Source organism: Cetorhinus maximus, chromosome 6 (assembly GCF_964194155.1).
Source record: "Cetorhinus maximus chromosome 6, sCetMax3.hap1.1, whole genome shotgun sequence".
Lineage (NCBI taxonomy): Eukaryota > Metazoa > Chordata > Chondrichthyes > Lamniformes > Cetorhinidae > Cetorhinus > Cetorhinus maximus.
In genome coordinates, this window is record NC_135884.1 from 46,616,001 (window position 1) to 46,639,642 (window position 23,642).

The 23,642-nt window shown below is 46.0% G+C and overlaps 1 protein-coding gene across 2 annotated transcripts in view; it reads right to left on the reverse strand.

The window, feature by feature from the left end:
• eogt (EGF domain-specific O-linked N-acetylglucosamine (GlcNAc) transferase) overlaps positions 1-23,642 on the reverse strand; it is a 98,696-nt gene that overhangs the window by 35,728 nt on the left and 39,326 nt on the right. For both annotated transcript variants that reach the window (XM_078543690.1, XM_078543688.1), the window contains exons 8-9: positions 23,486-23,592; positions 22,965-23,068 (exon numbers count right to left, since the gene is read on the reverse strand). In XM_078543690.1, the coding sequence (XP_078399816.1) occupies positions 22,965-23,068; positions 23,486-23,592 (211 nt within the window). The remainder of the gene's footprint in view (positions 1-22,964; positions 23,069-23,485; positions 23,593-23,642) is intronic.

Here is a 23,642-nt window from a genome sequence, read left to right on the forward strand (position 1 = left end):
CCCAGACCTTCAGTCTGCTCCTTCATACCCGTGGTGAGCTCAAATTGCTTCACTTTGGACGGGCTGAGGAAACGGTCCTGAACCTCCCCATTGGAGATGTTCCACTCAGGTGGCATCTGGGGGTTCGTGTAGAGAACGGGATATGAACTGTCCTCTGTTGGAGAAGCTTCTCCAATCCTCTCCCCCTCTGGAGCATTGCTGCTCCCGGCTTCCTGGAGCTGGGGTGCGCTGAGCGTCTCACTGCTCCCAGATTCCTGGGGCTGGGGTGCGCTGAGCGCTTCATCACTCCCGGCTTCCCGGAGCTGGGGTGTGCTGAGCGCCTCACCACTCCCAGATTCCTGGGGCTGGGGTGTGCTGAGCGCTTCATCGCTCCCGGCTTCCCGGAGCTGGGGTGCGCTGAGCGCCTCACCGCTCCCAGATTCCTGGGGCTGGGGTGTGCTGAGCGCTTCATCACTCCCGGCTTCCCAGAGCTGAGGTGTGCTGAGCAACTCACCGCTCCCAGATTCCTGGGGCTGGGGTGCGCTGGCCTCTTTGGTTTGTGGACAAACTTGGGGAGCGCTGGTCTCCTCTTTGTCTCCAATGTTCTGGAGCTCGGGTGTCTCATCCTCCAACTCCCTAGAGCTTTGCTGCTTCTTCTGTGGGTGCCGCCCTGGCCCTTCTTTGTCCGAAGAACTGCTTCCTTTGTCATCCGTGTCGGATGGGAGACGCCTCTTGCCACTTGTCTGGGAAATGGCTTGGTTCCTTCTTAGCCCCTTCTTCCGTTTGGCTCTTTTCACCAGCTGCCACTCCCCCTGCTGCTTTTCCACTGCTGCCTCCTCCTCTTCCATTGATTCGCTCTCCTGAGGAGTGGGAGATTCAGGGGGCAGTGCTGTTGATAGAGGCAAATCTGTTGCCTCACTCTTTTCCTCCACCTTGTCTCTCTCTTTGTCTTCCTTGTTCCCGATGCTCTCACTGGGGGCCTTGGTGGTTGGAGTGACACGAAGCATTTCTTCTGCTTCCCCCTCGTTGGCTTTGGCTGCCTGTGCGTAAGTACGGCAGCGTTTGGGGCAGGTCCTGTAGAGGTGATCTGCCTCGCCACACAGGCTGCAGCACTTAGCCTGTTTGCAGTCTTTGGTCTGGTGCCCTTCCTGTTTGCAGTTCTTGCAGAGGACGGCGCTGCAGTTGGCCGCCACATGACCAGACTTGCCGCATGAGCGACAAAGTTTGGGTTGCCCAGCATAGACAAGGTAGCCACGGCTTCCCCCGATAGCGAATCTGGAAGGAGGGTGGAAGGTGGCTCCTTTACCGTCGGTCTTGAGCGTGACCTTCACCTGGCGTTTGCATGTCCAGATCCCCAAATCGTCTCTAACCGCGGTGCAGCTTCCCACCTTATCAAAGTGCCTGGTGAGGAAGGTGACCACGTCGGCGACAGGGACGAAGGGGTTGTACAGATGCACCGTCACCACACGGTCCCGTTGCAAAGGCAGAGCAAAGAGCGGCTCCGCTGTCAGGATTTTCATCTCCGGCAGGTCACTCTTCTCCTTGAAAACCTTCAGGAGCTTGACGCAGTCTGCCACTCGCTGGAATGTCACGTCAAAATATCCAGCACTGGGGAAATCCTGCAGGCAGTAGATATCCGCAGCCTCGAAACCGCACACCTTCAGCAGGATCCTCCTGGTGAAGAGAGCCCGGTCCATAGCTGCTCCTCCTTCTTCACTACCCTTCACTGTGACTCGGACAGTGTTGGGTACCCCATGATATGGGGTTTGATTGGTTATAGCCATTTTACCTTTCCCTGGCAGAATTTGTGATCGAGGTTTCTCCCCTTTAGTTCTGTTCATTTTTTTTTTTGCAAAAATATACTTTATTCATAAAATATCTTCAACCTTTAGTTCTGTTCTTTTTTTTTTGCAAAAATATACTTTATTCATAAAATATCTTCGATCACATTCCAAACCATTTCAAAAACAACATTACAAGGGTACAATCCAGGTTAAACTTTTACAAAATGTATCACCAGGTGCATCAGTACAAACAATATTACAATCATTTACAGCCTTTCATTTTGAGCTGTACAGCCCGAGGGGGTTTAAACAGTTCCCAGCCCCTCGGTGCGCTGTGGCAGAAAGGTCTTAGACAGCGACCCTTCCCCATTGCGCCTTTGCGGCAGCTGCCCCAAGCTTTAGTGCGTCCCTCAGCACGTAGTCCTGGACTTTGGATTGTGCCAGTCCGCAACAATCGGTCGGGGACAACTCTTTGTGCTGGAAGACCAACAGGTTTCGGGCAGACCAAAGCGCGTCTTTCACCGAGTTGATGATCCTCCAGCTGCAGTTGATGTTTGTCTCGGTGTGTGTCCCTGGGAACAGCCCGTAGAGCACAGAGTCCTGTGTCATAGAACTGCTCGGGATGAACCTCGACAGCAACCACTGCATCTCTCTCCAGACTTTCTTTGCAAAGGCACAGTCCACAAGGAGGTGAACAACGGTCTCTTCCCCACCACAGCCACCTCGAGGGCAACGTGCAGAGGGGGTGAGACTCCTGGCGTGTAGGAAGGATCTGACGGGGAGGGCCTTTCTCACCACCAGCCAAGCTACGTCTTGGTGCTTGTTGGAAAGTTCTGGCGATGAGGCATTCTGCCAAATGACTTTGACAGTCTGCTCGGGGAACCATCCCACAGGGTCCACCCTCTCCTTTTCCCTCAGGGCCTCTAGGACGTTACGTGCTGACCACTGCCTGATGGACTTGTGGTCAAAGGTGTTTTTCTGCATAAATTTTTCCACCAGGGACAGGTGGTACGGCACGGTCCAACTACTTGGAGCGTTCCGCGGCAGCGTGGCCAGACCCATCCTTCGCAACACCGGGGACAGGTAGAACCTCAGCACGTAGTGACACTTGGTGTTTGCGTACTGAGGGTCTACGCACCGCTTGATGCAGCCACACACAAAGGTGGCCATCAGTATGAGGGCGATGTTGGGCACGTTTTTTCCCCCTTTATCTAGAGGCTTGTACATCGCGTCCCTGCGGACACGATCCATTTTCGACCTCCAGATAAAGCGGAAGATGGCTCGAGTGATCGCCATCGCGCAGGAGTCTGGAATGGGCCAGACCTGCGCCACGTACAGCAACAGCGAGAGTGCCTCACACCTGATGACCAGGTTCTTACCCGCAATGGAGAGGGAGCGTCACTCCCACATGCCCAGTTTCCTTTTCACCGTAGACACTCGCTCCTACCAGTTTCTAACGCATGCCCTGGTCCCTCCGAACCATATCCCCAGCACCTTCAGGCCGTCAGCCCTGACAGTGAAGGGGACAAAGGATCGGTCAGCCCAGTTCCCAAAGAACATGGCCTCGCTCTTCCCACGATTTACCTTGGCTCCCGAGGCCAGTTCAAACTGGTCGCAGATGTGGATCAGTCTGCGCACCGACAGCGGATCCGAGCAGAAGACGGAGACGTCGTCCATGTACAGGGAGGCTTTTACCTGAGTGCCTCCACTGCCTGGGATTGTCACTCCTCTTATGCCCGGATCCTTCCTGATGGACTCGACAAAGGGTTCTATGCAACACACGAAAAGAACAGGCGAGAGAGGACAGCCCTGCCTGACTCCAGATTTAATCGGAAAGCTATCTGTTTCCCACCCATTGATTGAGACTGCGCTATTGATGTTAGTGTAGAGCAGTTGGATCCAATTTCGAATTCCCTCCCCAAACCCCATTTTGGAGAGCACATCCTCCATGTAGGTGTGCGATATTCTGTCAAAGGCCTTCTCCTGATCCAAGCTGATGAGGCAGGTATCCACACCCCTGTCCTGTACATAGGCAATCGTATCCCTGAGCAGCGCCAGGCTGTCAGAGATCTTCCTGCCTGGCACAGAGCAGGTCTGGTCAGGGTGAATCACCAATTCCAGAGCGGATTTGACCCGACTGGCGATGACCTTGGACAGAATCTTATAGTCCACATTCAACAGTGAAATGGGTCGCCAATTTCTAATTTCCTCCCTTTCCCCCTTGTGCTTGTAGATGAGGGTGATGATGCCTTTCCTCATGGATTCTGACATACTACCGGCCAGGAGCATACTCTCGTACACTCCTAGCAGGTCTGGGCCGATTAAGTCCCACAGAGCCGAATACAACTCCGCCGGCAAGCCGTCGCTTCCGGGAGTTTTACTCTTCTCGAAGGACTCAAGGGCCTTAGTCAGTTCATCAGGAGTTAGCGGTTTGTCCAGGCTCTCCCGCGTACTGTCGTCTAAGACCTCCGTGATAGAGGACAGGAAGGACTGGGAGGCCGTGCTGTCCGTGGGCTTCACGTCATACAATCCGGCATAAAAGGATTTGCTGATCCTCAAAATGTCGGACCGTGATGACTTTACTGAGCCGTCTTCTTCCTTCAGGCTGCTGATCACAGAGCTCTCTCTGTGTACCTTTTGGAAGAAGAAACGTGAGCACGTCTCATCCTGCTCCACGGAGCGGACTCTGGAACGGAAGATGATCTTGGAGGCCTCCGAGGCAAAGTGCGAGGCTTGCTGGCTCTTCACCTCTTGGAGCTCCTCCTTGACATCGACCCCCATCGACTGCAGCCGGAGCAGATTCTGCATCTTTTTCTGGAGTCGGGACATTTCCCTCTGTTCCTTTCTAGCTTTCTGGGTGCCTTTGAGGATGAAAAACCTCTTGATGCTTCCCTTGATCGCTTCCCACCAGTGTGTCAGGGACTCAAAGAGGGGTTTCACGGTTCTCCAACCTTTGTAATCCCTCTTGAGCTCCTCAATGTTCTCTGGGGTCAGCAGTTGCACATTTAGCTTCCATGCCCCCCTGCCCACCCTCAGGTCCTTCTCCAAGTGGCAGTCCGCCAGTAGGAGGCAGTGGTCAGAGAAGAACACCGACTTGACCTCGGTGGATCTGATTGTGAATGCACGGGACACAAACAGGAAGTCTATCCTGGAACGAATGGACCCGTCTGGCCGCGACCAGGTGTATCTACGCTGCGCTCTGTCTGCAGGGTTGCTGAAGACGTCGTGCAGCTTGGCATCCTTAACTGTTTCCATCAGGGATCTGGACATAGCGTCCAATCTGCTGCCGGCCCTGCCGGATCGTCCAGCCGCATCGATGATGCAGTTGAAGTCACCGCCCAGAATGACCGGCCTGGAGGTCGCCAGCAGCAGTGGGAGCTGCTGAAAAACCTCCAGCCGCTCAGCCCCTTGTGCCGGGCCATACACGTTAATTAACCGGAGTGGAGCGTTCTTGTACATTACGTCTGCTACGAGGAGTCGCCCGCCCACCACCTCCTTAACCTCGGAGACGGTGAAGTTGCCTCCCCGCAGCAGAATACCCAGGCCGGAGGAACGAGAGTCGTTTCCGCCCGACCAGATCGATGGCCCATGGGACCACCATCGTGACCATTGCCTGTAGGAGCTGAGGTGCGGTATCGCACACTCCTGCAGAAACAACAGGTCAGCTTTGACCTGGGCTAGGTAGTCCAAGGTCGCAACACATCGCGTAGTAGATTTAATGCTACGCACATTTATGGATACAATCTTTAAACCCATTTTAAAGCATTTATTCTCCTACCAAACCCACTGTCTCTGAGAGTCCCAGACCTTTAGTCTGCTCCTTCATACCCGTAGTGAGCTCAAATTCCTTCACTTTGGATGGGCATCGTATTTGAAATAGTCCTAGGCTTTTCTCCTAATTTTTAAGTCAAGTGGCTTTAGTGAAATAAACTTTGCCCAACCCTCCTCAGTGTCAGATGGTCTGTGGGACAGTGATAAGTTGTGATTGCTAATGTTCTTGGACCTTTCATTTGCACTGAGATTCTGAATCATTTCCAAGTGCCATTTATCTCATGAAATGCCGAGCTGCCACCTTCACCGGGATTGCTAGCCCAACCCTTATTTAGCTAGGTCATCACCATAACATTATGATTGGAGTTTCCTCTTCAACCATTCATTGCTGCTGGTCTTTGAAGTTTGCTTCATACTTTTGCTTTTGAATCTTTGGATGTTCACAAGTTATTTCAGACCCTTCCAGTACTCTGCGTCATACCGAAAAACACCAGTTTGGACACTTGAAAATTTAGATTGATTTTCAAACAGCATGTGGCTACAGATTTTGGGAAACTATTTAAGAGATCAAAGTGTTTAGTAGTTAAATTACTTGTGTTGCTTTTCATATAGGTACTTCTTTTGCGAGACACGACACAAAATGCTGTCAGCATTCTAAACAAAACAATCATTTGTACTTTCTGCCAATATAACCTTTTTTTCCTTTGTTCATGAGATGTGGATATCGCTGACTAGGGCAGCATTTATTGCCCATCCCTAATGACCTTGAGAAGGTGGTGGTGTGTTGCCTTCTTAAACGGCCGCAGTCCACAGTGTTGTTAAGGAGTTCCAGGATTTTGACCCAGCCACAGTGAAGGAATGGCGATATAGTTCCAGATCAGGGTGATGTGTGACTTGGAGGGGAATTTGTAGGTGATGTTGTTCCCATACATCTGTTGCCCTTGTCCTTTTGTGTGGTAAGGGTCGTGGGGTTGGAAGGTGCTGTCGAAGGAGCCTTGCTGAGTTGCTGCATTGAATCTTATAGAGTACACACTGCTGCCACTGTGCATCGGTGGTGGAGGGAGTGCACGTTTAAGGTGGTGAATGGGGTGCCAATCAAGTGGGCTGCTTTGTTCTGGATGGTGCGAGCTTTTTGAATGTTGTTGGAGCTGCATTCATCCAGGCAAGTGGTGAGGATGACACAAAGAGTCTACAGAGGGATATAGACAAGTTAAGTGAGTGAGCAAAAACTTGGCAGATAGAATATAAAGTGGGAAAATGTGAGGTTATGCACTATGGCAGGGAGAATAGAGGAGCTGAATATTATTTAAATGGAGAAAGACTGCAGAAAGCTGCAGCACAGAGGGATTTGGGGGCCTTCATGCATGAATCACAAACAGCTAACATACAAGTTCAGCAGGTAATAGGGAAGGCAAATGGAATGTAGGCCTTTATTCCAAAGGGAATGGAATATAAAAATAGGGAAGTCTTGCTAAAACTACACAAGGCACCAGTTAGACCACACCTAGAATACTGTGAACAGTTTTGGTCCCCTTATCTAAGGAAAGATATACTGGCATTGGAGGCAGTCCAGAGAAGGTTCACTAGGCTGATCCTGGGTATGGAGGGATTTTCTTATGAGGAGAGGTTGAGTAGGTTGGGCCTGTACTCATTGGAGCTTAGAAGAATAGAGACGACCTTATTGAGACATGTAAGATTCTTAGGGGGCTTGACAGGGTAGATGCTGAGAGGTTGTTTCCCCTTGTGGGAGAGTCTGGGACCAGAGGGCATAATCTCAGAGTAAGGGGTTGCCCATTTAAGGCAGAGATGAAGAGGAATTTCTTCTCTCTGAGAGTAGTGAATCTGTGGAATTCTTTACCGCAGAGGGCTGTAGATGATGGGTTGTTAAGTATTTTCAAGGCTGAGATAGACAGATTTTCAATCAGTCAGGGAATCAAGAGTTATGGGGAAAAGGCAGGAAAGTGGAATTGAGGATTACCAGGTCAGCCATGATCTCATTGAATGGTGGAACAGATTCAATGGGCTGAAGGGCCTACTTCTGCTCCTACATCGTATGGTCACATGGACACACACCTGATTTGTACCTTGCAGATGTTGGACGGGCTTTGGGGAGTCAGGAGGTGAGTTACTCTCTACAGAATTCCCACCCTCTGACCTGCTCTTGTAGCCACAGTATTTATATAGCTGCTCCAGTTCAGTTTCTGGTCAATGGTAACTCCCAGGATTTTGATAATGGGGTTTCGGTGATGGTAATGCTGTTGAATGTCATTGGATCTCTCTTGTTGGAGATCATCATTGCCTGGCACTTGTGTGAAGCAAATGTTTCTTGCCACTTATCAGCCCAAGCCTGAATATTGCCCAGGTCTTGCTGCATATGGACATAGACTGATTCAGTATCTGAGGAGTAGTGAATGGTTCTGAACATTGTTTGCAAACGATTGCATATACCCACTTCTGACCTTATGATGGAAGGAAGGCCATTGATGAAACAGCGGAAGATGGTTGGGCCTAGGACACTACCCTGAGGAACTCCTGCGATGTCCCAGGACTGAGATGCTTCACTTCCAACAACCACAATCATCTTCCCTTGTGCTAGGTGTGACTCCAACCAGTGGAGTTTTCCCCGATTCTCATTGACTCCATTTTTGCTAGGGCTCCTTGATGTCACACTCAGTCAAATGTTGCCTCGATGTCAAGGGCAGTCACTCTCACCTCACCTCGGGAGTTCAGCTCTTTTGTCCATGTTTGAACCAAGGTTGTAATGAGGTCAGGAGCTGAGTAGCCCTGGCAGAACCCAAACTGAGCATCAGTGAGTAAGTGACAAATGATAGCACTGTCAACCACACTTTCCATCTCTTTGCTGATGATCAAGAGTAGACTGATGGGGCGGTATTTGGCTGGGTTGGATTTGTCCTGCTTTTTGTGCACAGGGCTTACCTGGGCAATTTTCCACATTGTTGGGTAGATGCCAGTGTTGTAGCTGTACTGGAACAGCTTGGCTAGGGGCGCAGCTAGTTCTGGAGCACAAGTCTCCTGTACTATTGCTGGAATGTTGTCAGGGCCCATAGCCTTTGCAGTATCCAGTGCCTTCAGCCGTTTCTTGATATCATGTGGAGTGAATCGAATTGGCTGAAGATCGGCACCTGTGATACTGGGGACCTCAGGAGGCCGAGATGGATCCTCCACTCGGCACTTCTGGATGAAGATTGTTGCTTCAACCTTCTCTTCTGCACTGATGTGCTGGGCTCCCCGATCATTGAGGTTGGGGATATTTGTGGAGCCTCCTCTTCCAGTTAGTTGTTTAATTGTCCACTATCATTCACAACTGGATGTGGCAGGACTGCAGAGCTTAGATCTGATCTGTGGAATCGCTTAGCTCTGTCTAGCGCACGTGACTTCCACTGTTTGGCATGCATGTTGTGTAACTGCTAGAAAGTTTGACTTGGAAGCAAGATCACAATTAAGCCATCTGTAGTGTAGTGGCATAATTAATTATATTTTGCTCATGTGGACAGTATTTTAGGCAATACATTGCTATAAAACAGAAATTGTGTGTGTAAAAGCTGGAACCTGGTAGAGCTGTAAATATTAAGCTGTTACTGAGATCCCTCTCTGTGTGACCTTACTTGTTAATTTGATTTTTAATACTAAAAGTGAAAATTGAAGCAGGCTTTGCTACTGCATTTCTGTGCAGGTCATTTTACCATCTGTAACATCTAGCACCAGTGCAGTCATACACTCAGAAGGTGTATGGATTATTACATTTCCCTCTCCACACAATTTCCAAAACACAAAAGTTTTCATTTCCGGGTACCCAGCTTAAGAAGAATTATTTGAGAAGCGAGACTGCTTTAGTTTTTATTCCTATGCACAACAGTTCATTTCTATTATCCAGCATCATGCGCTGGGAATGGGCGGGGCCGCTATTTAAAAATGCTGGCTACCTAAGAGCTTTGTGTTTTCAAGTTCAACCATTCGAAAAAGCTCCTCGGTGATCTCGTGGTTATGCGGGTTGAGTTCCCGTGAGGGGTGCAGGTGTGGAACGCGCAAATCTAGTGTGTGGCGCAGAGGGAACATTGGCCAGGATATTTCAGATGGCGGGGTATCCCGTCCCGCCAATGGAGAATCAGCGGGGAGAACATCTCTGCTGACACTGCCTGCCCTGCAGCTATTTCATGCTTGGATGTGCGTTAATTGGCTGCAGGTGGGGCTTCCGCCCTCACTCTGGAGGAAGTCCCGTCTTTAAGAGCTGTCGGCCAATCTGATTGTCCAGCAGCGCCAGAAGTTGCAGTGGACAGAAGTGGAAGTTCATGAAGTCACGGAACCTAAGCCCCAGGAATGCCCAGAAAGGTGTTGTCAGGGTCTCAGGGCGGGAAGGTGAGGAAGGCCTGTGGAGATGGAGAGTGGGGTATTGGGGTGAAGGCCTGCAGGGGGAGGGAACCGGCAACCGGACCTTAAGTTCCGGGGGGGGGGGCGCCCGAAGTTCGAAGGGGACTTCTGATGGAGACCGACCCCCCCCCCCCCCCCCCCTGCCCGGGGCCTAAACCCAATCATTTTTGGGCTTCCCTCACATCGAAGAGATCCTCCCACCAGCCTAAAGATTGAGGCTAGGCGGGAAACAGCCCTTTAGTGGTCAACAATTGGCCACTTAAGGGCCTCAACTGGGGCACGGTTGAGTGGCCCATCCGAGGCCTCGCCTGCCCCAGTGTAAAATCATTGAGAGGTCCGGACGAGCGGAAACCAAGCAGGAAGCCCATTTGTGCTATTTCACATTCCCCCTTCCCCTGCCTGAAAACACACCGGCTGGGGCGGGCGGGGAGCGGGACATGAAATTCAGGCCATGGTATTGCAGAAACAGAGCAGTGGAAGGCTGAGAACAGAGCAAGGGCAGAGGACCGGCCATAGATAACAACTACCTGTTAGTTTGACAGTTTTTAGCGATTGTGTGAGCATGTGACCATTCTACTATATTTATTTTCAAAAGTTAAGTGTGGGTGGGGCGGGAGATGATGCCAGGTTGAAGGTTCACCTAGGGCAGCAAATACTCTTACACCAGCCCAGTGGAGAGGTAGGATGAGGTAAGGCTGAAGGGATTGATAAGTGATGAGGATTTTTAATTTAATGGCTTGGGGATGGGGAAACCAATGGAAGTTGGGAAGAATGAGACTGACAGAGAAGCAGAACACATTGATTGAAAGGATGCAGCAGGAGATTTGGACAAATTTAAACATATGTAGAGTATAACATGAAAAGTCAGCAAAGAGAGCTCTGGAGAGTCAAGGCTGGCAGTAACAGATGCTTGGACGAGAGTTTGGCATAAAGGAGGTAAAAAATTAGCATCCACCATAAACTTAAGAATACCACAGTTCATTTTGCATTGGATCCCTTGCAGCCAGCAGAGATTTTTTTTCAACTGATCAACTAAGCTAGATTCATACATATGGAGCACATCCTGTATTTCACAGAACAGAAAGATGTTATTCTATGTTCTTAACAGAATTTTTCTGGTAGCATTGCATCACATAGTTTATCTACCACACTCAACAAAGCAACCCAACACCCAGAATTTCAACAGGCTTTTAGAGTCCCTGACAAGTATCTAGGCAGAGTACTGATGCTAGACTACTTAGGTTAATGCAAGGTTTAACTTACTATTTTATTCCTTGTTTTGTTACATTTTTAAAATTATACCAAAGGCATTATGGGCCCCCACCAGTGTGTTTGAAGGCAGCGGGTTCATAAAATGCAGTGCATGGCCTTCCCACCTGCTACTGACCTGTCTCCAATTTTACAGTGAGCGGGGAAAGTGTCAGGCAGCCTCCCCCCTTGAGCACATTAATAGCCACTTAAATGTCTCATTCCACCTCCACTGCTATTGTACCTACAGCAGGGAGAAGCCCAAGCCAGGTGGGTAGCCCAGCAGCTTTTACTGCACAGACTGGTGTCGGGCAAGTTGGGGGAGAACCTCCTTTGGGGTCCCCCTGTGCCTATCGGAGCCACAAACCCCAACCACCCCCTCCCCCTACAAGTCACACCCCCAACCTTTAATCCACCTCTCCTGGCCTCTCAAACCCAAACGCTCCCCCCATCCCCCTCGCTGGCGTCGGCCAACCAGGTACCACCGATGCACCCGGCTTACTCCTAAATCCGGCTCCACAACTTCCTCTTCTTCGGGGACTGCCTGTAGTCCCAGCAGTGGCCACTGCTTGAACCTGGCGCTACTGGGGCTATACAGAGCGGCCAGCCATCTGATTGGCCAGCAATTCTCTAGGCCAGGACATCCTCTCCAGATCGAGGCAGAAATCTCGACCTTAGACAATTAATGCTGTCTCCAGCGTAAAATGGCTGCAGAGCAGCCTGCTTTTTGGTGGGTGGGCTCCCTACCAACCCCATAAAATCCAGCCCCATGTCTTCAACTGACATATTATTCCCTAGATCACCAAGTTCCACAACTACTATTGGTCAAGTTATGCAAACTTTTTATAATTGTGGGTATTTTCCACTGACAGCAGATCAGAACCTTGATATTTTTAAACTACACACAATTGTAAAAGTTTAAAACTGATGGGTATGTTCAGTTCGTCCTCTGTCAGACGATTTTGAATATGTATTTCACATGCTATACTGTACTGAAGTGGTTCATTTCCGATATGCGAAAACTTAAGTTTAAGTATAGCACAAATTAAGTCAAGAGTAATTGGTAATAAGTAATAAAGTCTACAACTTTTAATCTCTGGCATCTGCCCTCCATCACTTCTCCAGCCCAAGGTCCTGACTCCCACTCCCTGCAGCCCAAAATACCATTAAACTCACTTTCTGCAATTCGGTACCAATCATTTCCGAATGCCCAATGAACCACACAATCATAGCAGATTTGTCCCTGTGCTATTCTCTATAGTTTATAACAGCCAATTGGTTTATATATTTTCCACCTTGTAACATTTTGCACAGCAGAATACAGTCTTGAAAATGGAGCTACAGAGAAATAGCTCAAGTATGTTCAGCAACTCTGTTAACACAAGCAGCAACAAATCAAAATTAAATGCCAGGATCAGGAATGTGGATAGGGAGTGGGGACGGGGATTGGTGTTGGGTGGTGGGGGGGGGGTGGTGCTGTGGGTGTGGGAGTGGTTGTAATTAGATGTCTCCATCCACTGCATAAAATGATAGAAAAGTGAAGTTTTAAGTTAATAGAATTGACAAGTTTCAAAGTCAGACATCAAAGTCAATATATGGCTTTTTTTTTTATTTGTTTAAGTTAGCATTGCTAACATGGCCAGCATTCATTGCCCATCCCTAAGTACCTTTGTGAAGGTGGTCGTGAGCTGCCTTATTGAAGCACTGCAGTCCATGCAGCATAGGTGCACCCACAGTGCCACTGGGAAGGAAGCTCCTGGATTTTGACCCAGCAACAGTGAAAGAACAGCAATATAGTTCCAAGTCCAGGTACCAGTTTGGGTTCTGCCAGGGCCACTCAGCTCCTGACCTCATTACAGCCTTGGTCCAAGCATGAACAAAAGAGCCACATTCAAGAGGTGAGGTGAGACTGACTGCCTTTGACATCAAGGCAGTATTTGACCGAGTGTGGCATCAAGGAGTCCTAGCAAAACTGGAGTCAATGGGAATCATAGGAAAACTCTCTACTGGTTGGAGTCATACCTAGCGCAAAGGAAGATGGTTGTGGTTGTTGGAGACCAATCATCTCAGCCCCAGGATATCGCTGCAGGAGTTCCTCAGGAACTCCTGTCCTAGGCCCAATGATCTTCAGTTGCTTCATCAAAACCTACCCTCCATCATAAGGTTAAAAGTGGAATGTTTGCTGATGGTTGCACCATGTTCAGCACTATTCACGCCTCCTCAGATACTGATGTAGTCCATGTCAATATGCAGCAAGACCTGGACAACATTCAGGCTTGGACTGACAAGTGGCAAATAGCATTTACGCCACACAAGTGCCAGCCAATGACCATCTCCAAGAGAGAATCTAACTATCACCCTTTGATATTCAACAACATTACCATCGCTGAATCCCCCACTATCAACATCCTGAGGGTTACCATTGACCATAAACTTAACTGGAATAGCCACATAAATATAGTGGCTACAAAAGCTGGACAGAGACTAGGAACTCTGCGGCAAGTAACTCATCTCCCGACTCCCCAGAGTCGGTCCACCATCTAGAAGGCACAAGTTAGAAGTGTACTGGAATACTCTCCACTGGCCTGGCTGAGTACTCAAGAAGCTGAATGCTATCCAGGACAAAGCAGTGCATTTTATCAACACCCCATCCATCTTAAACATTCACTCCCTCCTCCACCACCAAGGCACAGTGGCAGCAGTATGTATTGTATACAAGATGCACTGCAGCAACACACCAAGTCTCCTTTAACAGCATCTTCCCAATACGTGACCTCTATCACCTAAAAAGACAAGGGCTGGTGCATGAGAACACCACCGCCTACAAGTTCCCCTCCAAGCCGCACGCCATCCTGATTTGGAACAATATCGTCATTCCTTCACTATCACTGGGTCAAAATCCTGGAACTCCCTTCCTAACAACACTGTGGGTGTAGCTACGCCAAGTGGAATCCAGCAGTTCAAGAAGGTAGCAGACCACTACCTTCTCAAGGGCAGTTAGAGACAAGCAACAAATGCTAACCTTGCCAGAGACGTCCACATCCTATGAAAGAATAAAAAAAAGAAAAATGTCAGGATAGTGTGTGGGCTTGGAGAAGAACTTGCAGGTGGTGGTGTTCCCATGCGTCTGCTGCCCTTATCCTACTAGGTGGTAATGGTTGCAGGTTTGAAAGATTCTGTCAAATGAGCCTTGGTGAGTTGCTGCAGTGCATCTTGTAGATGGTACACGCTGCTGAATCTGTGCAACAGTGGTGGAGGAAATTAATATTTAAGGTAGCAGATGGGGTGCTAATCAAGTGGGTTGCTTTGCCTTGGATGGTGTTGAGCTTCTTGAGGGTTGACGGAACTACGCTCATCCAGGCAAGTGAGGAGTATCCCACCATACTCTTGCCTTGTGCCTTGTGGATGGTGGAAAAGCTTTGGGTAGTCAGGAGGTCAGTTATTTACCACAGAATTCTTTGCCTCTGACCTGCTCTTGTAGCCACAGTATTTATATGGCTGGCCCAGTTAAGTTTCTGGTCAATGGTAACTCCCAGGGTGTTGATGGTAGGGGATTCAGTGATGCTAATGCTGTTGAATGTCAATCAGAGATGGCTATATTTTCTCTTGTTGGAGATAGTAATGCAAATTCTATTTGTCAATTATTAGCCCAAGCCTATGTTATCTAGTTTTTTTCTGCATGCGGGCACAGACTACTTCAGTTTCATGAATCATCAGAGAACAGCCCCATTTCTGACCTTATGATGGAAGAAAAGGTCATCGATGAAGCAGCTGAATTGGCTGGGCCTACCCTGAGGAACTCTTGCAGTGATGTCCTGGGGCTGAGATGATTTACCCCATCAACCACATGCTAGTGATGACTCCAACCAGTGGAGAGTTTTCTAGTGATTCCCAATGGCTTCAATTTTGCTAGGGCACCTTGTTACCACACTCGATCAAATGTTGGCTTTATGTCAAGGGCAGTCACTCTCACCTCACCTCTGGAATTCAGCTCTATTGTCCATGTTTGGACCAAGGCTGTAATGAGGTCAGGAGCTGAGTGCCTTTGGTGGAACCCACACTGAGTGGCAGTGAGCAGGTTCTTACTGAATAAATGCTACTTGATAGCACTGTCAACGATGCCTTCCATCACTTTGTTGACGAGTAGACTGATGGGGCGGTAGTTGGCTGGATTGCATATGTCCCGCTTTCTGTGGACAGGGCATACCTGGGCAATTTTGCATGCTGTTGGGTGTTTTGGCTGTAATGGAACAGCTTGACTAGAGGCATGGTTAGCTCTGGAGCATAACTCTTCAGTACTACAGCTGGGAAGTTGTCAGGGTCCATAGTCTTCAGCTGTTTCTTGATATCACGTGGAATAAATCAAACTGATTGAGGACTGGCATCTGTCATGGTGGAGTCCTCAGGAAGGGGTGCATGTGTGTGCGCAATTATGAAGCTCAATCCACTGAGTTCATCACTTCCTGCCTGTTCTCAAGTTTCAAACTTTCACATGTCTGCTAAAATAATGTAACCAATCTGAAAATAAAATGTAAGAAGGGCAACGATTGTCATAAAATAGGTCAAAGTCTAAAGTTGATGACAATCCTACAACCACAATATTTGTGATCTTGAGTGGCAACACCACTCTAGTCTGCTCCCAACTACTGCTCCAATTTGCCTTTCTACCTCTCTTACACATTGTCTATCTCTGCTGTGCTTATCCTGGCAAAATCTATCATCACTATCATAACCCATACAGTCATCATCCAAACGATCTTAGTTGCATGTGGGAAAAAGAAAGAAACATTTCACATGGCAAAATGTAGATAGCAAGAGTTTATGGTCAATTATTTTTCAAATCATAATATTGAAATATTAAAGAAATCTATTTTTCCTACCTTCTGTCAGTGGAATTCATAATGTTAACAGCAAAATACACATATAACAATCGCTTTGGACAGAAACAAATCATCACAATAAATAGTACTGTATTGCAATATGATTTTAAAATCATTATTTTGCTGTGTGGACACCTAATAGTTACTGCATACTTCTCATTGCAAACTGTTCACATATACCTTTTAGTGTTTCATACAAAATAATTCAAAAAGAAGTACAGTAAAACAAAACACCATAATTCTTTCTTGTAATCAAAGTTACAAATCAATTGCATAAAACATTTGTTGGGCTTAGCTTCAATATCTTGTTACTGACAACTCATTCTGACAATAAATATGTTGTCCATGATATAAGCCTATGAGGCTCATGCCTGTACCTTCAAAATATGGTGTAATTCCCTTTTCACTAAGGTATCCTTTATTTATCCTTCTCTCTGCGAACAGAAGATCGTTCCCCCTCAAGCCTGTTCCTGTATTTTGTTAGATCACGACTAAATAGTACTTGAAATTCATCTACATGGCTCTTCTCCACATTGCTTGCCGATAACAAATCTGTTAATCTGAATGTTGAACATTTCAATTAATTCAGCATCCACAGCCTTTTAAGGGGAGAAAGTTCTAGATTTTCACTAAAATTTTGTGAAAAGAAGTGCTTCTCGATTTCACTTCTAAATGGCCTAATTCTAATTTTAATATTATGCCCCCTTGTCCTGGATTGCCCAACAAATTCCCAGTTATGCTCCCAATATTATATAATACCCTGCAGTAATTCTGTAATATAACCTTTCACATTTCACAACACAAGAAAATGTAGATGCTGGCACATGGTCGAACGGTATAAATGCCACCTTAGAATCAATCCAAACAACAAGAAACTGCTACTATTTCCTGCTATTAAAAACAGAAGACCCTGGAAATACACAGCAGATCAGGCCACATCTGTTGAGAGAGAAACAGAGTTAATTTTTCAGGTTGATGAACTTTTCTGATGAAAGGTCATCAGTCTGGAATATTGGCCTGAATCTTCTGCGAAGCAGCAATCATCGTAGGCTTGCCGCTCCATTCGAACTTTTCCATGCCCCGATGTTGTTCCGCATTTCTTGCCGGGTCTTGGCGCGGGGGGTACACAAGAACTACCCCCTTTTTACTGCACTAGCTGCCATATGGTAAGTTTAAATGGCCAGTGTGAATGTTAGTGAATGGGTGAATTGATGAATGGATAGATTGGGTAGGTGGGTGAGGTAAAAAGGTAAGTGGGTAGGGTGGGTGAGGTAAGTGCATACAGCGGAAGGTGGGTGAGGTGGTCGGTGGAAAGGGTGGCAGGTGGGTGAGGTGACAGGTGGGTAAGATGGCAGCTAAGTAGGGTGGCAGGTGAGTTGGGTGACAGGTGGGTGACATGGTAGGTGGGAGGTGGCAATTGGGTAGGGTGGCAGATGGGTAGGATGGCAGGTGGGTTGGGTGGAAGGTGGGAAGGGCGGAAGGTGGCAAGAGGGTGTCTTGAGTAGACAGGTGAGGTGGGTTGGCTCTGGAGGGAGTCGTGGGGGGGTGGCTCAGAAAGAGTGATGGGGGGGATCAGTTCTGGAGCTACCTTGGAGTTAGACTTGGATTTTTCTGTCTAACTTTTCCTGGGTACATATTCAGGCAAGTAAATCGGAACTATCCAAAGGCTCTGATTCTAACTCAGACTCGGAGACTTTTGCAGGGGGTCTTAGGGAGCAGGGGAATTGCCTGTTGATAGTTCAAACTTCCTAGGCAATTCCCATGGAGGTCAGCATGTCAGGACTTCCGCGGGCTCCCAATGTGCATCTTGCGCTGTGCGTTGGGTCTCTGATGATATGGGGAGTGGAAGATCTGGGCCATGAACTCACTCTCCACAGTTGCTGCATGTCCTGCTGATTATTTCCAGCATTTTCTGCTTTTATTTCAGATTTCCAGCATCTCAAGTATTTTTACTTTGTATTCCTATTTCCTGTTACCAGTGAATGCCTGGTTTTGGTTTAGTTAATCAACCTATGTTTCACCTGCTATTTGATCACAAAGACAGCTACCAGAATAACTCAATGTGCTTCTTATCCCAGTGCAGGCCAGTTTTGATTGCATGCTTCTGACTGGGAGCCTCACCCACCAGGAGCAACTATCGGGGAAATCAAACACACTCCACTCATGATTTTTCATCCATTACAATGCTCATCAATCAGTGTACAAAAGATTGGAAGGAACACGCCTGCCATTTCCTTCTATTAACTTCTAGCGAGAATGGCTCTTCACTGACCCAATGCATTCGGACCTACGGTGCCTACATATCCATAGCAAAACATTTGCTTCTGGCAAATAACTTCATCCTCTCCAAATTGGACTTTTGAACATAGGTTAGCAAGTACTGTGATAAATAGTGTTTATATTGGTCACATTAGAATATGTTGTTAAATCCAATTTTTATTTTTGCAAGACAAATTTTTAGAAAACGTAGTAACTTGAGCAGCATAGCAAATTATGACCATCACCCCTACTGCGCAAGATAGCTACTATCAAGCAGCAAATTTATTTTTAATTGCTTTGGGTGGCAATCTTAAAGGTTACTAGAGTTCAGAGACAGTAATAAATAATTCACATTCAGATTCAGATTACCAGTAATAAATGTGTCATAAATAAACTGCAGAGATGTAGGGCTCTTATCATGAATGCAATTAAGTTTACAGTGTGTAAAATAATTGAACATTAACTTCTTGCTCCACATTCCAAATAATTTAAATTAGACTGTATAATCAGATTATGTTCAATCAATTTTGCCTTTTGTCCCTTCATATATAAATTTTTCAAATTAGGACGTTGACAACCTAAAACTGAACTGATATTAAAAAAAACATAACGGCTGACATAATAGCTGCTTTAGGTCTTCATTTTGAATGATAATAGAACAAGTTTATGGCAGAGTTCAAAAATAATGGTTTTGGTCTTCTTAATCTCCAGTTGAAGAACATTTTGATTCCCCCTACACTTCAGGTCAGACAGAATATCTGAATGGACAAAAAGGTCAAGATGTCAAGGAAAGTGAGGGAGGGGCTGAGTTTAGCATCATCAGCATATATATGAAAACTGACCCTTCGCCTATAGATGATATGGGGCAAAATGTAGATAAGAAAAATGAGTTAATTAAAGGCCCTTTAGTATTGCTAGGGGTTGGAGAGAAGCATTTTGTGGACTGGCTACATTGAAACAGATAGTGCTCTTGCCTGGGCTGAAACCTGTCATAGAGCTGAATAACAAAGGACGGGTGAAGGAGGTGAGTGATATGATCAACAGGTGGGTTTTAAGGGTCACACTGGAGTATAAGAAGATGGAGGAGCAAAGAATTTTGGGGGGGAGGAATTCCAGAGCACAGGGCCCAGATAGCTGAAGACTAACGATAGAGGGAAAGGAACGGGAAGGCACAATTTTGGAGGAACACACGGAGCTCTTAGCAGGTCATAGAGCAGGACGGCATTACATAATGGAAAGAGAGAGAGGGTAAGGCCATGATTCAAACAAGAGGATGATCATTTTAATTTGAGATGTTGGAGGACTACAAGCTAATGTAAATCACTGGGCATAGGGATGACAGGTAAGCTGGGTAGAATAGGGGAATCAGTGTATTGGATGAGCCATAATTTATGGAGGGTCGAGGTTGGCACAGCCAGCAGCACAACATTAGAAATGGCCGATTTGGAATTGTTAAAGACATGTTAAATGTTTCAGCAGCCAATGCTGACGCAGGCACTATCACTGGGGTGAAGTAGGCAGTCTTTGTGATGGAGAGATTAGAGGTCAGAAGCTCAGCTCAGAGTTAAGTAGAATTCCAAATTCTGGCCAGTCTGATTCAACCTGAAACAAGGGCCAGGGAAGGAAACTGAATTGATAGCATGACTGTGGAGTTTGTGGCAGGAGTCGAAGACGATGGTCTTCCCAATGTTTAACCGGAGGAAGTCACAGCGCACCCAAGACTGGATGTCAGATGAGCAGTATGACAACACAAAGACAATGGAGTCATCATGAGATGTGGTGGGCAGGTAGACCTGGGTGTCATCAGCATACACATCTTCAGGATAATGGCATCAAAGGGTGGCATGTGAATGGGATCAAGGTTAGATCCTTAGGGATGCTAGAATTAGCAATGTCAGGGCGGGTAAAGAAGCCACTACTGAAGATGTTCTGGTTGCATAGGCAAGAGTGGAACCAAGTGAGTGCAGTCCCACTGAGTTGGACAATAGAGGAGAGACATTGAAAGACGACTGTGCAGTTGACCTCATCAAAGTGTTAGGGAGAAATTAAAAATGCTAAGAGAGAATACAGTAAGAATTTACTGAAAAACCCTTAAAATCTCCAGGCAGACATGGCTGCTACATTACACAGCCTTGAAGGTCAGACTGGAGACAAAAGTGTGACATAAATTAGATTAAGTGTACTCCCCTCTCACATAGGGAAGGGGCAGATGGTTTTAGCCTAGATATGGGAAGACAAACAATGAACAAAGAGGGGGCTTTAATGAAACACAAACAGTCTTGAGTTGTGGGAACCAAGGTCTTTGTGTACGTGTTTTAATTTTGATTGGATAATATAATTATGTATGCATCCTTTAGAATAATTGGTTAGCAAAATCACCTGTTTATGTACTCAATAGGATAGAGTTAGCATGGGACCAGTGTGTTGGTTACCGATTGAATGTATTCAAATGTACTCAAATGTATTATGATGAGAAAAAGTACAAAAGTAATGAAATGTAATCAATCTGGGAGCTGGGTCTTTACTCTTAGGAATGATTGTGGCTCCCTTGCATATGCTCGAATAAAACCGGTTAAAAGGAAGCCTGAGTCTCTGTGGTCGTTGTGGGATCGGAGAGTGTAACTTCTCCTCTTCAACTGGCCTCTGTGGTCGTTGCGGGATCGCAGAGTGTATCATCTTCGAAAGGTTGCAGAAAAGTTAAGCAACACAGGCAGCAATATTGCACCAGGACGACAAACAGAGAGTATATAATTTTTAACTTTGGTTAGGGTTGTTCTTGTGCTGTTGCAGGGTGGAAACCTGATTTTAGAGAGCTGTAGGAAAGATGGGCCACAGATTTACTTAAGGGATTCAAACAAGGAACTTTGAGAGAGATGGACGAAAAGCTAGGAGGTAACAGTAGTAAACTTATTCCCCAACTCTACTCTCTCTGTCAACTCCTCTTCAGCAAAGGCACCAGCAGATTATTATACAAACACACTTGCTTCAATCTATATTACACAAGAATATTTTGCGAAGAAGAAAATTGGTCCATCAAGCATGTTCTTGCACATCTCTCAACAGGTTCCTTACCATCCTTCTGGAACTAATAGCCCTGCTATTTCCTAGAATTCATCTAGTTCTTTCATAAAATCTACCTTGCAAGTCTGTTCCATCACCCTTACTAGTAATTTGTTTCACAATTCTATCGCTGTCCCACTATGAATTGTTGTTTAAATTTCCTATTTTCCTTTAATAACCTTGACCTAGAACTATGTCTCTAATTTTTGAATTTTGTGGCTGAGAGAACTCTTCAGGATTCAGAATCTCCATATCCATAAAATCTTAAGGACCTCTGATATCCATTCCCAGGTTAGATTACCTTTCCCTATTCTGCAGTCCTCAAAAGTTCAGGAATATTCTACCTCACAGACCTCCTCTGGATTCTCTCCAATAATTCTACATCTTTCCTATTATAAGTTCAAAACAGAAAACAGCACTTCAGAGGTTCAGGTGTGGCATTTCTATAGTCAAATACATTACCCAACACCTTTTGCTCTTTTGCATATGTTACATTATATAATGACACCCCGTTCAAAGAACCACTTTTCAAGTTGTTTTGTCAAACAAGTTGCATTTATATAGTGCTTTTATTGAAGAAAATATCCAACACTTTCCAGAAACAGAAAGGACAAGAATGGGCACTGGGCAAAGGAAGTAGACACTAGAAGGGCTGACTAAAGAAGTGGAGAGTGGGAGGTGGAGATATGCAATGGTATCAGGAGGGAATCCCAGAGCTTGAGGCCTAGGTGGTTGAAGGCCACCACTGATGGAGAAAAGTTAGGGACACGCAAGATGCCAGAGTTGAAAGGAGAGTGCTCTATGAGTGCTGCAGGACTGGAAGATGTACAGACGTAGGGAGGGACGAAGCCACACCAAAGGGATTTAAACATGAGGATAAGTATTCTAAATTGGAGTTTTCTTTTTCCTGTCATTTATGTTTCACTGCATCAAATACAGGCAAAAGGAAAATGCAGATATCCACTGCTCTGTAACTGGCCACAAAAAGAAGCGCAACAGTAATTCAGGAATCCCTCACCATCTGCCATTCTTCTATGTTCCCCACCAGTATCCCTTATGGGATCTAGAATTTACCAGGTAGGGAACTTTGGCTACTAATCCGTCCACTGCAACACAGAGATTTTACCACATCTTCAACCTTGTGAAGGATCTTCTTTTTGAAATGAAATATTATAATGTATGGTAGTGGCAATCAGTTCAGTTGCAGGAAACACCTTCCTGCCTGTTGGCAGACATTGTGAAGCCAAATTTAACAAAATTTAGAATCTTTGGAAAGAATATTGAGCCAGAAGAGATGTATACAGCACCAAAAGTAATTCTTGACTTCGTAATCCAAACAGATATGATTCCATCTAAAATAAACACGGGAAAATACAAAATCTAGGTAGGCTAACAACTGTAGACCAATAAAGAAATGCAAACCAAACTGGGATGTCACATATATTGTGCAGAAATAAAAACTCTCTTGAAGGTATAATAATCCTTATTAAGTTTCCATTACATTCTCTGATTTACCCACAGTAAATAGATGATGACAAATAAAGGTCCTATTATTAGTGCTCTACAATCTGTAGCATATCAATAATGTACTCACCGTGTCCCACATTACTATGTTCACATCAGTATCAAAAGAGTTGTTGATATGTTGGGAAATATAGAGATTAACGAAGTCACAGAAATGGTGGTACATATTGACACCTGAAAGTAAATAATATGTTTAATGAATGAGGCAAGATGTATTTTGCTAAATGCAGCTGGTTAATGTTCAGTTGGGGTCACTTACTATGATATCATCAAACCGTTGGCTTCTTGGTAGAGCACATCCATTAATCACCAACGACTTATTTCTTTCTAGGAGCATATTCAGTGTTTGTCAAAACCCTAACTTGACATTATTTCTGAACTTTTAAAAACAAAATGTAAGTTTTATAAACGCTGAACTGAGCTGCAAGGCTATGATTTAGGACTCAAAGGTCTGTTAATGATTATGAATAAGGAATATAGATAGTTCATACATGTTGAAGAAGAAGTAAAAAGCACTTTACAAAATCTTTCAAGTCCAGTAGAATTGTGCATTCTTGTGACACATATAATAGAAAAATTATTTGACTTTACCTGCATCTAGCTTCATGAAGTAGGTTGGCTTTTCAATAATGAGATCACAATTTCCATCTTCTATCAATTGAAAGTTCAGCTGAGAATATGATTGTAGTTCTGCAAACCTGTGCAAAGAATAGATTATAAATAGTACAAGAATACTGAATCAGTGCTG